At 36.8% G+C, this 25,825-nt stretch overlaps 1 protein-coding gene across 3 annotated transcripts in view; it reads right to left on the bottom strand.

Moving 5' to 3' along the window:
- Nucleotides 1-25,825, bottom strand: part of MAP3K3 (mitogen-activated protein kinase kinase kinase 3) — a 51,665-nt gene that overhangs the window by 7,152 nt on the left and 18,688 nt on the right. For 2 of the 3 annotated variants that reach the window (XM_032235530.1, XM_032235531.1), the window contains 13 exons: nucleotides 24,004-24,044; nucleotides 22,089-22,188; nucleotides 21,000-21,113; nucleotides 19,761-19,881; nucleotides 18,593-18,726; nucleotides 16,348-16,421; nucleotides 16,101-16,168; nucleotides 15,134-15,226; nucleotides 12,540-12,731; nucleotides 9,063-9,211; nucleotides 6,122-6,253; nucleotides 5,619-5,748; nucleotides 4,098-4,275 (listed from right to left, as the gene is read on the bottom strand). In XM_032235530.1, coding sequence (XP_032091421.1) covers nucleotides 4,098-4,275; nucleotides 5,619-5,748; nucleotides 6,122-6,253; nucleotides 9,063-9,211; nucleotides 12,540-12,731; nucleotides 15,134-15,226; nucleotides 16,101-16,168; nucleotides 16,348-16,421; nucleotides 18,593-18,726; nucleotides 19,761-19,881; nucleotides 21,000-21,113; nucleotides 22,089-22,188; nucleotides 24,004-24,044 — 1,526 coding nt within the window. The remainder of the gene's footprint in view (nucleotides 1-4,097; nucleotides 4,276-5,618; nucleotides 5,749-6,121; nucleotides 6,254-9,062; nucleotides 9,212-12,539; nucleotides 12,732-15,133; nucleotides 15,227-16,100; nucleotides 16,169-16,347; nucleotides 16,422-18,592; nucleotides 18,727-19,760; nucleotides 19,882-20,999; nucleotides 21,114-22,088; nucleotides 22,189-24,003; nucleotides 24,045-25,825) is intronic. The other variant, XM_032235532.1, reaches the window with a different exon arrangement.

The following is a 25,825-nucleotide window of genomic DNA, read 5'->3' as shown; positions in this document are numbered from 1 at the left end:
CACATTTAATAAACAAACAACTTGTTGGACCTGAGGAAGTAGACAGGATCCTCGGGACTATTAGTAGACCCCTCCCCCCCCTAATCTTTAGATCCATGCCTATTCTGGCTTGTTAAAGCGGCCTAGAGATAAGGTGTTGTGTGAATGGGCTGTGGCAATGATTAATTCTTGAGGGAAGGGATTGTTCTTTTACCTTTTAGATTCACCCCTTCTTCAAGAAGCAATTGCTGAACACTACCATTCCGGACAATTTGCATTCAGTATATTACCTCTATTTTGGGGGAAAGGTAGTTGTGCTGCAGCTTCAGAAGACCGTGGAAGAAGTGAATTTACATCCCTTTCAGTCATGATTAAGATCTGGGTATGGACAAAAACAGCACTGCTTGCATTTTTGAATGACTTCTGGCTTAGATGGGATCTATGGGCTCAAGCAGGTATCCATAACCTAGTTGAACTCTTTGCAGCTTTTGATACCACTGACCATGACATCCTTCTGGATCAGTTCAGAGGATTTGGGGTGAGGGCATGTTGTTCGCCTCTTTCCTTCTGGGTTGGTTCCAATTGGTGATGATTGGGAAGGCGAGGTCCCTACCTCAGCCTCTGTTTTGTAGGATGCCATAGGGTTTGATATTTTCTCCTCTCCCTCATAAACATCTATGTGTGGTTGCTGAGTGAACTCATCCATCCCACTGGCTGAGATATCATCAGTACACATATGATACACAATTCTGTATCTCCACCCCTGGCAAATAAAGTGAAGCTGTGAATTCTTATCCTAATGTTTGGAGATCGTGAGGGTCTGGGTGGTTTGGCAAGACTGAATGGCTGGATTTTGGGGCCCATTGTTTCAAGGACTATGCCATCTTTGGTAGTGGATTGTGTTACATACACACAGATCTTATGTGCAACTTGGACAACCTAGACTCATGACCCCTGATCAATGAGCAGGTTGCAGTTGTGGCTAGGAGGCCTAAGCTGCAGGTACAATCAGCTAAGGGCCTAATATGGTGGGCTCCTGGAGATGTGCCTTCTCTGCCACAGTGCCTGCCTTATGAAACATTATTCCTATCCAAAATTAAATTGGGTCCACCCATATATATTCTGAAAGGGTCTCAATACATGACTATCTGACCAGGCCTGGGGCTCCCAGGAACCAGAGACATGCTTAGATGACTCCCTTGCTGTGCTCATTGCTTTTATTCCCTGTTTGCCCAGGTTTTGTATTTCTGTTTATGTAATTATTGCTATTTGATTTTTATTTTTTATATTTGTGATTTTGTATGTAGTTTTGCCTGTTTGTTGTGCTCCCAGAGCCACCTTCAGTGAGAGGGGCAGTTATATAATCTTGTTTATAAATAAACTAAATAAATATTTGCTCATCCATGCTAACACTCACTGTGAAACGTAACCCATAACAGTTATTTCAAAATAAATACCTATCCTGAAAGTGTTTAAGACTGGATGCACTTTGACACCTCTCAACGTCTATATTAACTGAAGCCTTAGATAAACCAGATTTTCACTGTCCCTCACTTGCAGGCCTCAATGCTCCCATCTTGCTATATACTGATGAAGTAATTAATTCATATATTCTAATTAGCTTTTAAAAAGCGTAAAAGCTATGGTCCAATATTGAAGGGAGATTGCATTACTAGGTATTAATTTTTTGAAAAATGAGAAATTATAGCACAGTAAAGCTATGGAGATGGATTACTGAAAGAAACAAAATCCAGCAGCTCCAGAACTTCAAATATTAGGAATAATTTTTCACCATATAAAGATCTGAAGGCTCTGATCTTTTTTTTTTTTAATTTTGTTACGTAAAGAATATTTGGATCCTCAATGGCTATTAGGCTTCAATGGTTCAAAGGCTAAGCCTCAATAGCTATTAAATTATTAAAATGACTATTAAAAATCTTCTCCAAAGGAGGAAAATTGATCTCAGCAATTTTAAATCGCTTTCAGCAAACCAGTGAGCCCCATTTCTTTATGGGGTTTACATGAATACAAAAGAAAACCGAGACAGTGCAACTAAAGGATATTCTTTCTGCTCCTTGATGTATATCCTAGGCAGCTAGACTACACAACAGAATGCCTAGAAGGGCAGTGGAAACAGACACCTGTTGGCTCAAGTTCCATTGGTTCCTTTCAGGTTTTGTCCTGTTAGTTTTGGCAAACAGACATTTCTGAAAATGGAAAGCCAACAATGATATGAAGTAGCTATCATATGTGCTTTTGAAGAGTTGCTTACTTCTCTAGAGTAGGACTTGGCTAATCAATATCTCCTGCAAAGAGTCAAGGATATAGAACAGTAAAATGAAGTAAACAGGACTATCACAGAAAGCTTTACCTGGAACCAGCAAACTATTCACACTCATCGTTCCAGACCTATAAGGAAAATTATTTACAACAATGTTTTCCACTTGCATTTTTAAAAGATAAATATTTTAAAATTTCCCTGGACAAGAGAGCTTGCCAATGAGAATTGGGAAAAACTGAAACAATAAACCTCATTTTATTATATTGTCTTTCCTAGAGGGACTTGCATTTAAAATACATTAGCCCCATGCTGCTGGATTATCCAGACAAATTGGAAGAAAATTAAACTATTTTGCTACTTTCAAATGCAAAGTATTACATAATTCTTGTGATAGTTAACTTGTGTTGTGCTATTTTGAAAACATGACAACAGGCTATTTAACATTTTAGATGGGACAGACTCATAGAGTTTAACTGTATTTTACAAAAAAAATATTTGATCTTAAAACATAAATAAAGATATGTGCTGAAGATGGTTGAGTGTGTAACTAAATGAAATCCTGAAGGAAAAAAATAGGGGAGGAAGAAAAAGACCCTGATGAAAAGTTAAGACTACAGTCAGTAAAACCAAAGGAGGCACAAGAACGGTGTTTGTTACAGAAGCAGAAGTAAACAGATTCAGAAGTGCTGGTCACAATGAAATGAACTGAAACATTTCATATGGCAGCTTGTTTCCAGAAAAGTATAAATACAGACCAATAATGCAAGCCTTCTTGAATAAATTTTTTTATGAATGAATCATTCTAACAACACAGATCAATAAAAGCGATTTATCTTCTAAATTACTTTATCTTAAAAAAAATAACCTTGTAAAGATGCTGTAAACAAATGCTATTCAATAGTACAAATACATATCTGAGTTCACATTGTGTTATGAAGCTGTTTTTTAAATTTATTCTTTGTCAAAAGAACTTATCTAAACCCTGAGAAAAACTGCTTCCCAGGAAAGACATTCCTAATATACTCTTTTATTAAAAGCACACCAACTTGCAAGAATTGATTTATTCACTTCTTCTGTAAAAATATGATCCATAGCATACCACATTACATAACTAATCCTTTTAGCCTAATGAAATATTAGATCCTTGAATGGTGGTGTTTACTTTAACAAATTAGGACCCATTATGTCCTAATCTCTGACTGAAAAAAAAGTTAATTAGAGCTTGTTATTCTTCAGTTGCAGATGCCTTATGATAACGACAAGCTTGTGTGCCATGTTTGATCAGTGAATACAGAAACTGTATTTCAACACATCACAATTTAGCATGTTATATTGAAGTGTTTTAAAACATCTGTCCACAATCAATTGAATCCAATGGAAGAAATACAAATAGGCTATGCTAGAAAGCTTGCAGGCTTTCGGATTAAAAGACTATATAAAAATACATTTTATGATGGGCAACCTACGATTACAGGCAGTCCTGCTTCTTTTTGGCAATTCTCACTGATGAGATTGCCACATTTATAAATCTTTTCTTCGCAAAACGCAGAGGCAGAGAAGAGAGGCACCTGCATGCTTGGATGATTTCTGAACTATTTCAAAAGGAACCTAAGTTGTGCAGAAAACCAAAGCAACATCCAGGAACACAGAGCATTGAAAAGTAATGGGGAAAAGAGGAGGGAAAAAGGGGAGGGGAGAACAATAAATTAGCCTGTTGAACTCATTACAGTTTACAGGGAAAAAAAGATTAATAAAATGCCAAATGGTTGCGGCAGAAAATTCCTTTTCTAGAAAGTAATTCTTTACATTAAGCAAGCTGCATGAAGTTATTTCTCACCAGATGTCAGCTTTTCTTCCATAGCCCTCTCCACTGATCACTTCTGGACTCATCCAATAAGGAGTTCCCGTGACAGAGCGGATACCAGTCCCAGACATGCAGATTGTCTGCAGCCGCTTGCTAGCCCCAAAATCTCCAAGCTTCACGTTGCCCACAGAATCTCTGAGAATATTGGCTCCTGAGTTGAAGTGAGTGTAGAGACAGAGAAAAAGAAAAGAAATAGAAGCTGCTCAAGTATACAACTCAAAGTATAGATTTATAAACCATCATAGCTAGAACCTAGTTTAAAATGACTTGAGGTCCATGCAAATTATTTTGTCACTGCAGCCACCTTCCAATGTTAAATTCTAAAGATGAAGGTGCTTCTTTTTAAAGATACATCTAAACCACCATTTTCTCAGTCCATTACTGCATACTCTGACCCACAGAACATCATATTGCATAAACAATCTTTTTAAATTATTGGAAATATTTCATCCTTAAATGTTGGTGTTTACTTCAACAAAATGTCTCCCTGAAGGTTTAACTTAGCTAATCATAAAATAGTTTAGTTTAGTTTTAGTTTAGTTTTATTGGTCTTGTATGCCGCCCACTCCCGAAGGACTCCGGGCGTCTTGCAATAACAAAGGAAGGGGGTAAATAGACAAATAGACAAACAACAATTTAAAATACACAACATTCATAGTTCCACTGCATAGCTGCAGTGACTATTGTAGCCAGTCCCGAAACACTAAGGAAAGCCTATGAGATGGTCTCTACCATATTCTTTAGACCCCTTTCCCTCTTTCCACATGCTCCTTGCCAATGCTCCAGCTTGATTTTGTCTTTTTTTTCCCTGCAGACTGCAATTGTGAACCATTTTTATTTTCCAACCGTAACTATGTTCCTATCCTCTAAAAAAAAAATTAAAATGTCAGATGAGTAATATACCAAGGGAGTTACTTGTTACACTTTAAACCTGACATTTTTAATATCTCCAAATCTAGTTTGAGACTATAATATGAAAAATAATGCCTCCTGTAGTTTTCCAAGTGAAACCAATATGTTATGCTATTATTTGCCCTACAGATACTATTCATTGCAAACTATACTTTTGGAAACAAAGAACAGTGACTGGGTAAAGAGTGGAGGATTTTGACTAATAAAGATACAAGAGGAAAAGATGTTTTATTCCTTATTGCATTCATAATATAACATGTTCTATCTTGTCACAATTCTTGCACTGTTCCTTGATCTAGTCATTTCCCCATAAGTAAAACCAAGTTATTTTATAATGCCAATTCATGATTTTTCAAGTATATCAGAAAACAAATTCTGGGGAGAATTATATGCTCATGAATTCAATAGCATCTAATCTATTATTAATAGCATTTGCTCATTTATTGAATAGTATCAGGATACAGATAGTAATGCTACCTTGAAAACACAGCCAATATTTATTTCCTCTCATCTATGATGTAAATAAGCATAACAGAACATAAAGAAAATACGAACTCATGTGGATTTGGGTGGATCTCTTACCTTTAATATCTCTGTGTACAATCATGTTGCTGTGAAGATAACAGACTCCTTCAAGAATCTGCCGAGTGTATTTTCGAGTAACATTTTCCGTTAGTGCACCATAGGCTTTCAGCTGATCCTTGACAGAACCCTTCATAGGAAAAGCAGGAAACATTTTATTTATATATACATACACATACACACAGACACAGACACACGCACACACACACATATATCTCACATCTATATTTTTGTGCCTCCAAGTCAGTTTTGATTCCTAGTGACTGCCTGGTGTCTAATTCACCTAGTGCTCTTAGCAAGATTTTTGGCTATTGCTTGTTTCTTAGAACAAGAATGACTGGCCCAAAGTCTCCAGTTGGCTTTGAGCACAAGGCAGAACCAGAACTTATTGTTTCTAGGTTTCTAGCCAGGTGCCTTTAATCATTACACAAAACTGGCTTTCTAACAAACTGAAATCTGAGATGGATTAAAACTACTTTCTAAAGAATCTATAGATCTCTTACCCCTGGCATGTACTCCATGAAAATGCTCAGGGTCTTTTCTGCTCGGTCTCTTAAACATCCATAATACTGAACAATCCGCTCGTGCTGAAGGTTCTTCAGTAGCTGAATCTCACATTCCAATGCACTCACTTCCTACAGGCATAAGAATTGCCAGATTACCTTGAGAAAAATATAGGACAATGACCTCCACATAAATGCCACTTTTTAGTGGAGGTAAAATTTAGGCAACCTCAACCTAATAAATTATGGGTCATCAGACTTCATCTTCTTTCTCCACATCCTACACATTTGAAATTAAATATAGTAATATTGCTATTTTTTAAAGGACAATAAACTCACACATCTGACATGGAACCTTAAGTCCTATTCCACAAGGAAGACAGTCTACAATATAACTGCAAAAGTGGTCATTTTTAGGTAGTTGCTGAAACATTAAACTTTGCATTTTAATTTCTGTATGGCATAAGATGCCATTCATCTATTCCCTTGCTGATTCATTTCTATTAGTGATGTAACCATTAACGCTATTCAATTGCTAAACTACATGACTTTTTCAATTAATTAATTAAGCCTGCAATTTCACAAAATACAATTTTTCCATTTACGATCCAGTTATTTCTCTGCAGATAACTTTTCATTTTAAAAATAGGGGAACATTACATTCTAATGAAAGTTTATACTATACTAACAGTAGGCATTAACAGTATCACCACAAAGCACTTAAAGAAATTAGGGATTCTTAAGAATTCATTTTAGAAATACCCTAAACTTCAGAAAAATCTTTAGGACAATTTTGTGTCTCTTCCTCCTCTCAATTTCTTCTTTTTTTTAATTTTTAATTTTGCATCTCTTTGAAACTTAATAAAGTTGAATAAAAAAAAGAAAAATCTTTAGGACATAATGGTTGTATTGGTACCTTATTGAAAACACTGTTTATGTCTTAATAAATCACAATTTTATCAGATACATGCAAGCTTTTTCTCCTGTTTTGCCATCTCTATATATCAGTCCAGAATTCACTGTGCCCAAATAAATCAGGATTTATAATCACACACACTCATAAACATAGAACTATGATGCTGGTTTCTCTGGATACAATAAATCACAATCTTAGAGCTCAACATCCTATTTATACCGACAGAAAGAGAAAGAGTGACATAAAAGTGCCACCTTCTCTACACTGTTCAGCCCTGGAGCAAGGGTACTTTGAATAAAATCAAGCAAAGAAAACAGACCTACAAGAAATAAAGACATCATGTAATTAATTTTGTGGTGACTGCCAAGTCACCATCAAAGCATAGATTAAAACCTACAACAAATTTTGTCTGCCATTATTTACAATTTAAAAAAGGTTTAAATTACATTTAAAAACTTATGGATTTGCCTTTGCAAAAAATGAATTGGAAACTTTACTATATGGTAATGATGAATACATTATTGCTAATGTTTATAAACTGTTTTGAATTTGGAGAATGACTACGTGAAACAAATAATGACTACATGATCAAATGGACAACATTTTTTGAATAGTTTAACAAGGGAAAATAAATGGAGAAAGGGTTTCAAATTGACATTAAATTATAATTTAAAAGAATTTTTTAAATAAAACGATTAAATACCACGGATATTTAACACTGAATAAATTGTCAAAAACATATATAGGTATTTCAATTGTAAATGTAAAAAAGGAACTTTTATCATCTAGGGTAAGTCTGAGACAAAGCAAAGAAACATTGGAGTATGATTCACATCTTAATACTTAAAGTGAATATAAAGCCAGGGGCTCTTCTCTAAAAGCTTAATGGACAAAGATCTTGAAAAAATGGAACTTTAATGTTATAGATGCTGACAGCAGCAAGAATAGTCTATGCACAAAAATGGAAAGATATTTTGATTCCTATAGTTGGTGAGCGGCTGCAAAAGCTGATGGAGTTAGCAGAGACAGCTAAATTGATTGCTTTAATTGAAGAAAAGAATACAGCTAACTTTGTTTCCACTTGAAAACCACTTCTACGCGTTGTGCTTGAGATGAGGGGGGGGGAATGAAACTTTGACTTTTGGTTTTGCTGATTAGTCAGATTTGTTGTTATAGAAATGGCTAGTATATATTACTATGTAAAAACGAAGAGTTGAGGCTATGTATTATCTTATTTTGCTGTGCTAAAAAAGAGTAGGAAATCAATGTCCCCCACCTTTTTACCTTAACTTTCCTTTCCTCATCCCCTTTTCTTTATTTACTTTCCCATTGCTTTCATTTTTCTTTGTACTTTATATTTTGATAACTAATAAAAATTTAAAAGGAAAAAAAACCCTACAAATTTCCTTACACTTTGTATTGCATTTCTTTCCTAAGAAAATTATTAACTTATCCCTATCTCTCTAACCATAGGAGGCCTGGAGTTAGAACACAATAATTAGATGCAAGTCAACATACAGTGGGACTTAAAAGTTTGTGAACTTTTTAATTTTGAACCCTCCGACCCAATATGCAGCTTTGGATAATCTGCTTCAATAAATACATGAAGAAATATCATGTTTTTCAATCATTTGTTTAATTGGGTTCTCTTCATCTAGTTTTAGTACTTGGGTGGCTCATAAGTTGCATTTTAACTCATATTTATGGAGAGATATTGAAAATTCAGAAAGAGTTCACAAACTCTTAAGCACCTCTGCAGCATTGTTTATATCCTGCTTTCAATGCATCAGTAAATATAAGGAGAAAACAGGACTAAATGCCATTGCTTAGACAGGCAGATAGGAGAACAACTAAGAAGCCAGTAATTCTAACAAGAAATTCGATTAAAAAAAAAGCTAAGTAAATGGCTCAATTGTGCCATGAGTAATTGTACTCCTTGGGTTGCAGTTTCCCGTTACAGATCAGGAAAGTGGAAACTGAGAAATACAGAAGCATTTTAGTATCAGTGTTTAGCCATGGAAATACCTTGCTTGTTTCAGGACTGTCTGGGTCAAACTGGACCTGTTTAGCTGCAAGTTCTCTGCCTGTATCTACATCATAGCACAAGTATACCCGACCAAAGGCACCTTGTCCTAGGAGCTTCCCTCGTCGCCAGTTGACTGGAGCGCTTGGAGCTGTCAAATACAAGTCATTTTCCAATTACAATTCTATCCTAACACTGGCATCAACAATACTGATTTATATCAGATAATTTAATTGCTAAAGAAATAAGAAAGATAAAAATGTTTCCCATATGTAAATTACAAGAGTCTAATATCTCAGCTGAAAACTGTGACATGCAAATACATAACTTAAAATAATGCTGCACTTAATTAATTCTTGCTACTGCCCAGGAGCACATCGGCATTTCACAAATTTTCTATCCCCAAAGAACAGCTACATCACATAAATGATTATCTATCTTGGCACTCTTGTTAATGACTACCAGTAGCCTTTAAAGAATCTTCTAAGGTAGGCTAAGCTGCCATTCTTGGATTGCTTATAAAAAAAAGAAGAAAATTCTGATCTTAACTATGAGCAAGAAATACAGAAATAAACTTATCCACATAAGTAAATGTCCAGAATTTCCTCTTGGAAATAATTGAAAGTTTGCCAAGTATTGAAATCTGGTAACATTTCTTTATCAAATTTAAAGCTATTTTTATAATGCTCACATAAATAACTGTGCAATTTATTTAACCTTACTGAAATCTGGTACGTTGAACAACAACTGCAAAATTGAATTCTAGACACACTGAAGAGGAACCTTCACTGTCCCCAGCCAGTGACTGCAAAAATGAGAATTATAATCCACCACATCTGGATTATAGGTTAAATTATTTTATAAATTATAAATAATTGTTTATTATAACAGAAATTCCCAATCTAATTCATGAAATTTACTCCCTGACAAGTTTAGAATTGCAGGATTGTATAGGATTGCAGTTCTCAAATGCTTTGCAGAATACATCTGTACATCTGTTCAAGAATATATTTTTCAACGACCTTAATATGCCTGCAGCCTCACCTGTGTAAGCAAAGGAGGCACAGCCTGATGTATGAATATTGCTAAATAAGATTAAAGGTTACCGCCACATTTTAAAGAAAAAATCTGTATATTCCTCCTGATATGAAGATGAGAGAATCTTCTAATGTTGAAATATTCTAGTTCACAAGCTAATCTTTAAAATGTTAATCCAACCCATAAAGCACTAAACTCTTTCTCCCCATTCACTTTGCACCAGTTTTGCTTTTTAACCCCCAGTCTCTACTTGATCCCAATGCAGCCTGAATGGAAACTGTATATCCTTGAATATTCTGGCTTCACCTTGTTGTTCTTCCTGCATTTCTAAAGCATACTCCATTTTTTTATGATTCTGTATTCTCTAATCTTCTTCGTTGGTTTGTAAAGTGGGCAAACATATCTGAAATACCTTGAAGCTTTCTAGAACAAATAACTGAGATAAATTAAGATTGAAGAACAACAGAAAAGAGAAAAAGTACAGGAGAAAGCAATCCTGCTTGATTATGGTCTGTGTTTTCTCACTGAGTTTTCACATGTAATATATAATTATATATATATAAATATAATTATAATCATTTATGCAGTGGAAAATAAAAATAAACAGAAAATAAAAAAGGAAATAAAATATTTGTGGTCTTTATTGCCTGCTTACTATAAGGCCTTCAATTAAGTCCCTGTCCCATATTTCAATTTCTGGATAGTAAGAATTACAAGTTGTCCTTGATTTACAACCATTCATTTAGCAACTGTTCTAATTTATTCCAGAAGTGAAACAAGTGACAACAGATCCTCACACTTATAACCGTTGCAGCATGTGATCAAAATTCAGACACTTGGCAACTGGCATGTATTTATGATGGTTGCAGCATCTCAGGGTCATGCTGTCACTGGCCAGCTTCTGATAAGCAAAGTCTATGGGGTAACTTGGATTCACTTAACAACTGCATGATTCCCTTTACAGCTACAATAATTTGCTTAACTGTGGCAAAAAAGGTTGTAAAATTGGGCATGACTCATAATAATTGCTTTTCTTAGCAACAGAAATTCTGGTCCTAATTGTGGTCTTAAGGCAAGGATACGATATAGGACATAGCAGGAATCCCCAAACTGTGTTTGGTGACGTATTCACAACTGGGCCACATGAGTAGCGGCCTGATATGCACATACATGCAGCCCCCCTCACGCAAGCAACGGGTGCCTACATAAGCAGCCCGACTCACGGCGCGCGCGTGCATCTGCGCCTCACATAAAACCATCTTCTCTCCCCCTCCTTCCCCCCTTGCGCCAGGCCGCCAACCCGGGAAGGTTGGAGTAGGCTGGGATATAGGACAGGATAGCATAGGATGCTTTATTGGCCAAGAGTGATTAGACAACAAAGAATGTGTCTCCCATATAGAAGCTCTCAGTGTACATGAAAAGCAACACAACAGAAGAGCCAGTAAAGAAGATGAAAAGCATAATAATACTGCAGTCATACAACATAGATATGTGATGTGTGTACTTAAGACATAAGTTAGTATGTAGGAATTAGGTGTTCAGCAGAGTGATGGCACGAGGGCAAAACCTGTCTCTGTGTCTAGTTGTTTGGGTATGCAATGCCCTGTAGCAGCTTGTTCATCTGTAATATTCTTACTATTGCTGGGATCCACATCTGATGGCAAGATTAGGGACAATTTCCAGTTTTAGGAAATAAGCTTCATTGTTACCAGAATTATCAGTGAATTGCCATATTCCAGCAACAATGTTTTGTTTTTCAACCTCTGTTGCATATAATTTAAAGAATACTTACTGAATTTTATTTTAATTTTACCTGATAGTTTCTGCACTGATGTATTGGCCATTCTAGGGATTTGCATTTACCATTTTTTTTAGTTTTATGCAACCCTTAGAATACTTATCTGAGAATAAATTTCTCAGAGGATCTTATTTTGAGATGCATAAGTTTTTATTGTAAGCACAAAAGTGGATTTTGACAAATGTTCTATATTATTTAGGAAGTGTCCTTACATTTTTTTTATCTTAGCCACTCAAAACTCCTTTCCACACTGGAATATGGTTGAAATAAACTCCCCGTTCTCAGTCTCCAGAACACACAGCAAATCACAAAAGTGTGTAATTTTAATTAACATAGCCTTTCCATAAAAAGCTTTGTATCCATTATTCCAAGAGAAAGCACTTCACCCAAAGGTTGCTTTTCCAATCATACAAAATTCCCACTGTAAAAGTTTAAAAAAGAGGAATTCTCTACTTTCTTCCAGACCTTATACCTGTGGAGAAGCTGCTATTATGAATTTTATTCCCTGTTTTTTATTTAAACCCCTCTATTATTGCAAGCAACATTAGGCAGTAATCCTAATGGTTCACTAATGCCAAATATTTACTATAGTCCATTTTGAAAGAATTAGTAAATATTCCTGTATTTGGAAGCATCAACTTACATTTAGTTGGGATGTTTCTCTCCTGCACAGTGAGAGCATTCTCGCTTTCAGCACTCCACATATGTCCACAGGTGTCTAGATACTGCACCGTCAGACCAAGGTTCTCCCCATTTGTGCTTAAGGAACGGCTTGATGGTACCAGTGTGAAGAGGTTGCCTTGTTGGCGCCGAATGCGAGGAAATGTCCTCCGGCCTGAATAGTTAAGAACTATCATGAAAACCAGCTAAATATTCCATTCAAAAGACTTGACACAATAAAACAGAAGTGGTATTAACATTTGTAAGTTCAAAAAAATACAAGAAATCCAACGTAATTATTTTCTGTACAAGAATAAAAATGAACAGACACTGAACAATTCTATCTTAAGAGTGTGCAGTCTACCATATTTTTCAGAATGTAAGGCACATCTTTTTCCCTCAAAAAAGAGGCTGAAAATCTGGGTGCGTCTCATACACTGAATACAGCATTTTTTGCTTCCCGAAACCCCGTCCCTTCACCAAAATGGCCATGCATAGCTGTTAGGAGGTTTTCAGAGTGCGCCTGGCAGTAGTGGGTTTCAAAAATTGTTTGCCTCCTTTGTGGGAGTGGCTTGTTACCCATGTGACCGGATGGGAGTGGCTTGCCACCCATGTGACTGGATATGAAATTATGAATTAGTGCTTAGGTCGGTCCAAGTAGCTATTCAGAAACTCTGGCATTGAAGTATGCAAGTCTTAAAGCTATCAAGATCCTTGCACCCCTAACCCTTTAGGAAAAAAAAACCCAGGGGTCTTCAAACCTGACAGCTTTAAGACTTGTGGACTTCAACTCCCAGAATTCCTCCTCCAGTCATGTTGGCTCAGAAACTCTGGCATTGAAGCATGCAAGTCTTAAAGTTGTCAAGTTATAAGATCCTTGCACCCCTAACCCTTTAGGAAAAAAAACCTAGGGGTCTTCAAACCTGACAGCTTTAAGACTTGTGGACTTCAACTCCCAGAATTCCTCCTCCAGTCATGTTGCGGCGACGTCATGGATCTGCTCCATCTTCGTTTTTTTCACAGGGGGCAGGGCTGCCGCTGAAGATGCTGACGAGCCCCCGCTGCCACCAGAATAACTGTTGCTGCCTCCTCCTCCTCCAACAGCACCACCACATTTGCTGCCCGGTGCTGCGGCTGAGCAGCACCAGCGGCACCTCCCCCTCCGCTCGGAGCACCTGAGCTGGGGCCTGTGTTACCCCTGCCGCTGCCTCCTCCTCCTCCGCCGTGCTTTTGGGAAGCCATGAGGCCTTTTTTTCCTGCTCCTGCCCCCTCTGCCGCCTTCCTACTGGCTCCCGCAGCCTCATGGCTCCTCAAAAGCACAGCGGAGGAGGAGGGGGGAGGATAACGCGGGGCCCAGCTCAGGTGCTCCGAGTGGAGGGGGAGGCGTTGCTGCCATGGGTGGGAGTGCCGGTGGGAGCTTTGGCAGCTTCACCTCAGCCGCAGCGTCGGGTGGCAAATCCAGCAGTGCTGTTGGAGGAGGTGGTGGCGGCAGCAGATATTCTGGTGGCAGCGGGGGCTTTGGGGGTTAACTTCAGCTGCAGCGCCGGGCGCAAGCAGCTAGGAGTGGCCGCCCACAAAGGACCTCCCCGGGCTTGCTTTGCTGAAAACGGGGCGATTGGCGCTAGTTTGAGCGGCCGCGGCCGGCACAAGCTAACATCAGTCTCCCAATGCTCAACAAAACAAGGCTGGGGAGGTCCTTTGCAGGTGGCCAGTTCTAGCCACACCTTAGAGGGGGCGTTCCCGGAAGTTAATTACTTCCGGGTTCACCAACCAACCGGTCCGTAAGGACTGGCAAGAACCGGTAGGAACCCACCCCTGGCTCCTGGGGTCTAGGGAGGGCAGAAATGAGCGATAAATGGGCCGTTTTTTGCTCAATTTTGCGCTCCACCCCCAGCCACCAGGAACACTCTATAAGCCTGTTAAAGGCTATGCATGGCCTTTTTTTTTGAAAAAGAAAAAACAGCCCATTTTTGTGAGGTCTGCAGAGTACAAAAACTTTTTTAAAAAATTTGCCTCTTCAAAATCTTGGTGCGTCTTATACTCTAGTGCGTCATATATTCCGACAAATGTGATAATCTTGTGCTAATCTTAACAATGTGCCATGCATATTGGCAGGGGCAGGAGAGAAGGAGAGTAAAACCAAGTCTTTTTGCTGTTAAAAATGGGTTTCCTCACAGAATCATCTATGAATGTGTTTTTTCTTGCCCAATAAATTATGAATATAAATACTGTTTTAGAGATAGCAAAAAAAGGTTGCTTATAAAATATTGCTTTCATCCTCTTATAACCCTGGAACAGTCAGGAGCTCCACATCTTGAATTAACATAGTGCTCCTTTTCGAACTCTCTCTCTGTCATACTCTCTCTTTTTAAGTAAATTTATTGCAGTAAAACAAGGAGACAAAGCTGTTTTATTGGTACATTTTCCCCTGCCGCCTCCTTCTCCTCCTATTTTCAAGCTATTTAAAAAAGGATGAGGGGAGAAAAGGGGTTGGCAACTGATGAAACAGAAAGCTTTTTTAGAGTGTTGTGAAGTAGTAATCCTATTATTAAGTTTAAAAAGGGATTGCACACCCACCATCATTGTAATCTTTGTACTGCATAGAGACATGGTAACGACGAGGGTAAGTCCCACCTTTCTCAGCTTTATCAAATATTTGATTCTCACGATCTACAATAAAGCAGCAAAAATGTTATACTATCAAACATGCATCCACACAGAGACCCTTTTAGAAAAATATATTTTGCCACAGGTGGTATGAAGAGACAAAAAAGAGAAATTATTAACTTCACCATGGGAAGAACACCTCTAAAGAAGGTCCATGGGAAGTGAAGTGGGAGGCTTGACATTGGGGAGTTCAGACTTCACATGTCCGTCCGTCCGTCCGTCCGTCCGTCCATCTATCCATCCATCCTTCCATCCATCCATCCATCCTAACAACAACCCTGCTCAGAGAGTGACTGACTCAATTTCCATAGTGACCAACCTGGCTTTCATAGTTAACGTGGGATTTGAACTCAAGTTCAGAATAAACAGAATGACAGAATTGGAACGGGCCTTGGAGGTCTTCTAGTCCAGCCCCATGCTCAAGCAGGAGACCCTCTATCAGGGGTGTCAAACTGGATTTCTTTGAGGGCTGAATCAGCATTATAGTTATTCTCCACAGGCCAGCCGGGGGGTGGGGGTGGGGAGACGGGATGGACAGTTCCTTCTTAGAGATCTCCCTTAAAAAAAAACCTTAAAAGGTTTCCCACTTTCTAGTCTAGTGCCTTAACCACTAGGCCAAAATGATTCTTAATCACTATATTCAAACTGTTATGGTAAAAAATGAATCAGAAATAAAGGCACGATTTAGTTTTTCAACCATCTCTGCTACTCTGATAAGCAAAGTCAGTGGTTGCTAATATCTGATGGAAACATACTAACTGCACTTGTAAACATTTTTGTTTAGGAAAAAGTAAATGCAGTAAACATACAACTGAAATATGAAAGTTCTCTAGTTCCTTTTATTTGCCAGCAACTATCAGTATAGATAACATCTCACCTGAGAAATCTTGCCTATTATCTGGAAAGCTCTGGGCTCTGGACATGCAGGATTTTCGGAATGAAAAGCTATTTTGAAAAATGGAATAGAAGAACACAATGTTACATGATTTCCAAAGTGTTCTGTCTGTATGATGTTCTTGTTTCATTTTACATTTTTTTTTAATTTTACATATTATATATAGAGAGAAAAGTTGAAAAGTTGAAATTACTACAGAATTCCTATCAATAGTTCTTGCTGTCAATACCTTTCTCCTGACTGGCTCAAGGACTGACAACTACCAGATAGGGAATTTTCAGCACTGCTTAAGGGATCCAACATCTAGAACAGAAGATTACAAAAAGCTAAGTTAAATTTAGCCTACAGCTGAAAGGACAAAATGCAAAATTGAGTTAAGAGATTTTAAGTGAACTTCATTAAAACTGTCAAAGATTAACTATGTGGGACTTTTTTTAGAACCAGTGATGTGCTCAATTGATAGTATTTCCATCTATTATATTAATGGAAATATCACCATAAGAAAAACTATAGTCCCGTGATGGCGAACCCATGACACGTGTGCCACAGGTGGCAAACGGAGCCCTCTGTGTGGACATGTGAGCTGTTACCCAGCTCAGCTCCACTGCGCGTGCATGGGTGCCTCCCACCAGTCAGCAGATTTTTAGGTCTCTGCCATGCATGCGGGAGATCTGTGTGTGCATGCACGGGGGGGGGGGGGTTGCGTGGGCATGCAGGGGGCAGGGGATTGTACGGGGGTTCAGAGTCCCCCATGCCTCTTTTTTTCTTTCAGGATGCTGCAGGGAGGCCTGCTAGACCCAAAATGGGGCGCAGGGGAGTTGTGTGCAAGTGCAGGGGAGTACAGGGGTCACACGCATGAATGGGGGCCAGGGGGAGTGTGGGAGGATCATACATGCATGTGCAGAGGGGGCACATTGTATTATGGGTGTGGGCACGTGTGCACGCGCTATTGCGCATGCGTGATTTCAGCATGCAAGGACAAAAAGGTTAGCCATCACTGCTATAGCCTGTAAGTAGCAATCAGTTTGATACCCAAGTCAAAACATTTTTTCACTGGTTCCTGAGGGGAGGGGAGCACACTTATGCATTCCCATCCATTTCTTCTACATACACACATTTTTTCCAGTCAATGGTGCTAAGAGACAGGAAGAGGAGGAGGACTAGATTTCTTGTTCCCTTTTAACAACTTGAGCAGAAGTATTGAACTGATGGGAAGAAGAAAGGAGACTTGTGGTTTACATTGTCTCTCAATGTAATATTACCTTGAAATAATATCTCTCCTAGCAATGGGAGAGAAATTCTCTCCTAACAACGCTATATAATACCGTCAGATTCTAAATGACAGTGCACCTCAGAAACCTAGAGATTTTCTTCTTCCTGATATCAATGCAGTCTATCCCTTCCAACCATACTGACCAGGATCACAGGGAGAAGCAAAAAAGCAGATCACTGAATCTTAATATGGGAACCCAGCAATTTTTGGCATGTCATTCAGAGGGATGAAAGGAGTCTTGAACTTTGCTATCAAATATAGAGTGAAAATTCCCCACTACAGGTAATTGTAAAAACTATGTTGACTCTTACCTCTAATTGATAATACTTGGCTTAAGGGGAAAATGGAAGAAACTGGAGCTTGGGAGGACCTCCCTAATGATATATGAATTTCCTGGCTGTATATAACCAATACCCCCCACTTGCAATATATAAATGGTTCCCATGTCAACATTTCTATGAGAAAACAAAGAATCAATTCCTGGAGTTAAGATTAAATCATAATGTTAAAAAAAATTAATACTAGATTAAATGCAGGTTTACATACACATGAAAACATTAAACATCTTGGGCAAGGCCCGTAGCTCTCTAGTAAGACAAGTATGTAACATGCAGAAGGTCCCATGTTTGAGATTTGATATCACCACATAAAATAGTGTTTGCTCTGAAGCCGAAAGCCTTATGTTCCTAAAGATCTGACAGTAGTTTTCAAACACTTTCCAAAGTTGATGCTGAATTAAATTGTTACTGTAACAGAACGGGGAAATAGTAAATATCCAGGACATACTCACCTTAATTTCATTTAAGAAACCAAATCCAATCTAATTTTAATCCAAATTCAATCCACTTTCTGGAAGTAAATGACTCCCAACACATTACCAAATGTCAAATGTAACCACTGGTATAAAGAAAAAGGTACATCCTTGATGCAAAATAAGAGAAACTCAATAGACATTGAGAGAGCTATTGTCAATTGGCATGAGTGGTAATATAGTATGGAGGGACAAAGATTACTGGTTTACTTTGATCTATTTGAATGTAAGACAATTTGCTATGTAGCATATAAGAAGTTCAGTGGATGAAATCAATGGACATTGCAGGCTTTATTTTTTAAACATATTTTAAATCTCACTCTTTATATTGGTAAGTGTATATTGTATAAATATTTTTACATTGATAAATTCTTTGAACTTTGAACTTACGTTTTGTTCATTAGTTTCTGGTATAAATTCTCCTTCACTGTTTATGCTGGTATAGGACCCCTGGCGAGCAATTCGCTGCTGTCTCTCTGGGACATATCCTGGTGGGGGTGAACTTCGACCTGTATTCTGAGCGCCTGAAGATTTAATGATGCTTATTAAATGGCTGCCTAAGATAAAGAACATCTGAAAAGGAAGTGATACATTTTGATGCATTTCAAACCAAATACAAGCACCACTGTTAGTGGGTAGAAGGTCAGTGGACCAACATTGGGAATACCGTTTGAACAAAGGATCTTACAATAAGAGAGATATTTAAAAGATTCTGTATGCGTGATTCACCTGATGATAATTTAAACAAGCATTCTGACAATGCAGAGTGATGTGACTTTGTAAATGGAAAAAGGGGGAATATGCAATCTTTAAGAAGCAGAGGAACAACTCCTTTCTTCAAGAATGAATTCATCATCAACAACCTATACACATCTCACCTCCAAGGCAGTCTTAAATCAGCAAAGAAGAGAATAAAGCTTAAAAGCAATGGCCAAGTTCACAGACATAAGAGTCCTGTCCATTTCCTCAGGTTCAATATTTCCCAAATAACAGGGCAAGACTACACTCCTGGTAATTCCACAGGATCTGTACAAATGCTGATATGTAACTGAATGCTTTTCAAAGGGCATTATAATTAATGATTTAATTGCTTTATACTTTTGTACATATGCTATGGATGAGAGATATGATATCATATGAAATTAAATAAAATTTACAAAGCTAGCACTAGAAGACAGGAAGTTATGAATAGAACAGCAACTGGAAAGGAAACAGACGGCAAGGAAAGGAGTTGTCCTATTTTTTCAGTTTTTATGGATGTGTTTCAGAATGGATATGGATGGAAATAGCTGCAAGGCCATAAATTTTAGTTCACATAACTATTAATAGTAGAGATGTGAAGGAGGAAAGAGCGCATAGAATGAAAAAAGAAACATAGAATTTATAGCATAAGGGGAAGGGGGGATTAAGAAAAGGATTTTATGCACACAATTGTCCAGGAGCTGGATAAGTTGAGTAGCTAATAACAGGACATGAAGATAACAAGCCACAAATAAAATGTTTGCAGAGCTCAATATTATTTATGGTAATTAATACAGAAACAGTTTAATACACTCACTTATGGACAGGTGTCTGCTTCGGGTTTCAAGTGGCTGGTAAGTAGTGTTTACATCTCCCATAGATTGGGAAGTTTTGATTCTTACTTGCTTTGGCATCCCTGAATGGGATGAGAGACTAATCTGTTAAAAACAAAGTGAGACTAGTAAGATTTAAATAATTTAGCATTTGAAGATTAGAATGTTTTAAAACGATGACAAGAATGAAAAAAAATAGCTGGAGTGGTATGAAAGTCTGGATCTTAATTACAGCCTACAAAAAACTTATTAAAGACCTGACAAGACAATGCACAAGATATTTACAAAAGGCCATGCACATTCTGAGTGCAGAACTAACTGCATTTACTAAGGATTCCTCGCAATAATATTAAAATTAATGAGGGATATATTCTTAGCAAAGACCCAATGATATATCTGCAAGTTTATATATTTTATTTTATTAAGTATAAATAAATTCAAACTGAGGTTCAAAGGTATTCTGAAACTGAATTCTCAGTACTTTACAGTCTAAATATTATCTGAATTTGGAAGGCACTTGTAGAAGCAATTGGTAAATTACTTATAGCCTTTATAAGTAAAAATTGCTTTTTTCAATAGCAAGCAAAAATTACTTTTTTAAACAGTGAAAAATATGTGATCAAATGTTAAATGTTATTTTAGCATTTATATTGCCAAGCTAATTTTATTATGACAGAAGGAATTAATCTGCTATCCTCGAGATTTTGGGGATTATAATTCTCATAAATCCTAAAATTAATATTATCAGCAAACAAAAAAAGTGAATGAAATCAAACTAATGTATTCTACAATACAGAATTAATAGTTAAATTATTAAGAGATTCAAAACTTAATAAAGCTTTAAATATATGTATCAGTATGAACTAAAGATCAGAACACAACCTGAAAACATGGAAAGAAAACTGAAAATCAATCAATCAATCAATGCAATATTTAACGTAAAAATACTTTCCTTGCTTTCTAGCTAGGAATTCATCCATGCCAATATTTGGAGATTTTTCACAACCTGTAATTTCCTTACGAACAAGTTCAAGATGAACAATCAGTGATGATCAGAAATAGGATGGAAGACTAATAAATTATTGATATTCTGTTTCTGCTTTAAGCAGTGTAGTAAAGAATCTTTTAGTGAGTCAGTAACTAATACCAGTTAATGACCAATAATTTATTGTGATGATCACGACAAATGTGAAACTGAAATAGATTACATTGCTTTTACTCACATGATTTTTATCCTGAGACAGCAGTAATATTCTAAGGCTTTTCACATTTGAGCTTCGATCTAACAGATCTACTGCCTTATCAAGGTCATCTTGATTTTTCAAAGGAATAGATAACTGCAAAGAATAAATAGAGACAAAAGAGTTTGTAAAGGTTCATTACATTTTAAATTCTGAATAGCAATAAGGGACCACTTCTTGAACAAGGGGACAGCAAGGCAACACTCTTAAACTGCTTTATGCTATATGGATTTACAATAACCAGATTTTATGTAAGGAATACATATATAAGCTATAAAATAGCAAAACTGTTCCTTCAGATATATTTCAAACTATTTATTTTGCATGAAGGAAACAATTCAATTATCACCTTTTAAACATAATTATTTCTACATGCATTCCCAGAAAACCGTATATTCCTTTGAATTTATTGTAAGAACAATGTGGAAGAGAGATGAAATTAATTTTAATATTAAAAGTCAGTTTAATAATTTCAAATTTTTAAGCTGGTTTCCATGTACTATCCAATTATACTCGCCCCTTCCCCCAACAAGTGGACTTCTTCAACTTGACACTTTCTGTATTATCTCAACTATACATGCTAGAAGGGAATCTGTTTCGTAATAATTTTATTAAATTTTACAAAATTTAAAAAGATGATGAGGACATTCAATATAGGCAGAAAACTGCAAACTGATTGGTTCCAATATTTTCTATTTCCTGAAAGGATAATTAATGTAGTAATCCTATCAACTGTTCCATTTATTTGAAAATTAATTATTCTCTTTGGTAAAATTCCCTTAAATGAAATGAAGTATCTTGTAATTAGTTTTCTGCCTGAAAATCAGGAACTGAAATTATTTCAGGTTTAGTTAAAATCAATACAATTTTGACAAATATTCTATTTTATTTAGGAAACGTCACAATCTTATATTTTCTGAGCAGGCACTTGCATGTTTGATTGCTCCTGAAACAAAGGGATTTACTTCTGAGTTGCTTGCACAGCCTATTGTTTTTATTTTATTTTTTGTTGGAACTAAACTTAACCCTTTTAGAAAGGAATAAAACACACTATGTAGTGTAAGTTACTACCTCATTATTCATGTAGTAGAGATCCAGGGGCTGCCCAAAAGCTGTTTTCACTTTCTGCTGAACATCTTCATAGCGGACAGGCCGGGTAAAGGGGATAATTCTGGATGGGACACCAAAATATTGATTATGGCAGCAAAGTGGGCTCTATATAGTTCATGTAACAATATGGTTTGGACAGTGTATCAAACTTTTTTCCCTCCTTTTTTTTCCTTTTTCCTAAATTGTTAACATAACCATTCTTTGCTAATATTAATAAATTCTCTCTACTTTATTTCTACAGGCAGTCCCTCCACCTTGGATTCTGTTATTTATGTATTTTTTAAATTATTTTTCTAAAGAAAAAAACCCCCAAAAGTTTCATTACAGATCTGACACAACTTAAACAAGATGACTGCCATAGAGTCAGGTTAGTCTATATTGGGACAATGATATATTTTTTTGGCATTTGGTCTCTGTACTCCGCACATTGAATTTGAAATGAAACATTCAAGATATGAGCAAAGTGAAGACTTTTAGCTGTAATTCAAGGGGTTTGACAAAAGTGCAACCGTTAATCATTGAGAAATATCACACACACACACACACACACAATATGCAGCCCAGAGAGATGTTTATGCAAATAAAAGAGGCTACTGTTAGGCTGAAACAAATAAAATAAATCCATCAGAGATAGCAAAAACATTAGGATTGGCCAAAACAACAGTTTGCCGTTCTTAAAAAGAAGGAATTAACTGGCAGTCCCATCAACACCAAAAGGCCTGGAAGATTACTAAAATGGATGGCCACAGAATTCTGTCAGTAGTGAAGAAAAACTCTTTCATAACGTTAAGCCAAGTCCAGAACATTTTTGAAGAAGCAGGCATATCACTGTCAAAGTCTACAATCAAACTCACTAGTAACCCTCAAGAAAATAAAGGCCAGATTAGAATTTGTCAACTAAAAAGCTACCCAATTCTGGAATAAAATTCTTTGGACTAATGAAAAGAAAATTAACTTGTACCAGAAGGAATGGGAAAAATTTGAAGAAGAAAAGGAACAAGCTCTTGATCCAAAACATACCACATCTCTGTCAAACATGGTGGAGGCCATGTTACCACAGGGTCATGTATAGCTGTCAGTGAAACCAGGTCACTGGTATTTATTGATAACCTGACTACTGATAAAAATAGGATGAATTCAGAAGTGTACAAGGCTGTATTCTCTGCTTAGATTCAGCCAAATTCTGCAAAACTAATAGCATGCTGCTTTCTATTGCAGATGGATAATGACACAAAACATATAGCAAAAGCAACCCAAGAGTTTCTCTAGGCAAAAAAGAAAGGGATATTCTTCATTGGCCAAGTCAGTCACCCGATCTTGGTGCAATAGAAGGTTCACTTACTGAAGGCAAGACTGAAGACAGAAAAATCCACAAACAGCTGAAGGCAACTGCAGTAAAGTATCTCAAAGGAGGAAATTCAGCATTTCTCATGTGAATGGGTTCCAGAAATGCAGGCAGTCACTGATTGTAAATGATTTTCACCCAAGTATTAAAAACCATCTTGTATTTGTAGTTATGTTAGTTCATTATTTATAAGCCATCAAAAATTGGAGTGAGTGTATTGAAATAGCTGTAACTTCTCAATAGTTAATGCCACACTTTTGTCAAACCCAATGAATTAAAGCTGGAAGTCTTCCCTTCACTCATATCTTAAGGGTTTCATTTCAAACACAATGTGATCAAATGCTAAAAAGCTTAGCACTGTCCCAATATAAACAATCCTGACTATATATCTGAATTGCAGTAAGGTATGTAAAAAGAAACATCAATATATATATATATATATATATATATATATATATATATATATATATATATATATATATATATATATATATATCAATATCAATATCAATATCAATATCAAAATCTTACCGTCTTTCCCCATTATGTTCAAACTTTATCCTGATGTCACTCTGCCAAAACAAAATTATTCATGTCGCCAATTAAATACTTCGATAATTTTTATTCAGTTTATAATAAAAGTAGCTCAGAGGATATTTTATCATTTAAATTTGTTACTAATTGCCCAGCATAGAACCCAATAAAACAATTAAAATCATATACAGACAGGCCAGGCTAAAACAATTGTAACAACAAGAAACCACAACAGGGTCCCCCAAAATAATAGTTCTAGACCTGAGACCAAAGCCAGGTTTAAGAGCCTTCTAGAATGCCAGGACTGCCTGTAACTTGGGGTGAGGAGTGGGATCTGCTTCAGAGTACAGGGATTAAAACAGAGAAGGTATACTTCCTGAATGCCTAAGGTGACAATATTTAATAGTAGGGATGTGGAGCAGACCACTCTTCTGTGGGCAGAGACATTTGGAGACAGACAGATTCTAATGTTTTGCAGAGCTTTATGGTAATAACTAAGTGAATTGCACTTGGAAGCTGACTGGCAATCAATTCAGATTTCATAGCAGTAGTAACACATGGACATATCCAAAAGTGCTTGTTACTGTTTGCACCATGGCAGAAGCTGTAGCTTCTGGATGGAAGAGAAGCTCCATATGGAATAGACTGCAATATTCTAGTCATGAAATCACCAGGGCACGATTAACTGTCTGAAGGACTTCTGATTATTTATTAATATTAATTTATTTATTAAACAACTAATTCCCACAACACTATCAAACTATCTGGCAGTATTACCATCATTATTCTCATCATCCACTATTACCTACTTATCTCCTCATGACTCTAACTTGGTTGCTTGTATCTTACAATTTATATTGATTACTTAGTATCCTAGTATGAGTTATGTTGATTGCTTATTTATTATCCATGACTGTCACTAAGTGTTGTATCTAATGTTTTATGAGGAATTCATTTTTACAATGACTATGATAGTGATCTATCACTATTGTTGTATGTACAGTGAGAGCTTGTGCACCGGAGACAAATTCCTCCTAATCATACTTGGCCAATAAAGAATTCAATTCAATTCAATTCCAATTTCTATTATAATTAAACTTATATACTACCACCTTACCTAAATGTGACTCTAGGCAGCTTACAACAAATAAAAGTAACATGGTAACATTAAAACAATAAATATTAACACTAAAATTGACTTAGAAATTAACAAAGATATAAAATGCACAAGGGAAGGGAGGTGGACAAGGCACAACTAGCACACAAGATGAATCTGTATGAAGGCTTTCCTGGCAACAACTCCCACCAGCTTTTTGATTCTATGATCAGATTAACTATCACCAACCCAATCCAGGTTTCTGAAAAATACCTGACATCTTCTGTTTCAGATGAGCAAACGATACCAATCCTTACATTTCTCACCAAAATGCTTTCTTAGCTTAACATTTCTTGTATAACCCAAGTAGTTTCTAGCAATAGCAATAGCATTTAGATTTACATAGTGCTTCATAGTGCTTTACAGCCCTCTCTAAGCAGTTTACAGAGTCAGCATATTGTCCCCAACAATCTGAGTCTTCATTTTACCAGTCTTAGAAGAATGGAAGGCTGAGTCAACCTTTGTGTCATGGCCCTAACCCTCTGCTTTTCAGAAAACCTTAAAGACATGGATATGTTCCCAGGCATTAGAGTCAGACTGTTAATTGGAGTCTGATATTGTTTCATACGTATCAAATTGATTTTGTACCCTGGCTCTCATTAGTTCGATGTTATATAATAATGTTAGCTTCCCAGAGTTCCTGCAGGGAGACCGGCAGCCACA

This window comes from Thamnophis elegans, chromosome Z (assembly GCF_009769535.1).
Source record: "Thamnophis elegans isolate rThaEle1 chromosome Z, rThaEle1.pri, whole genome shotgun sequence".
NCBI classification, from domain to species: Eukaryota; Metazoa; Chordata; class Lepidosauria; order Squamata; family Colubridae; genus Thamnophis; species Thamnophis elegans.
This window is presented reverse-complemented; position numbering and strand designations above follow the sequence as displayed.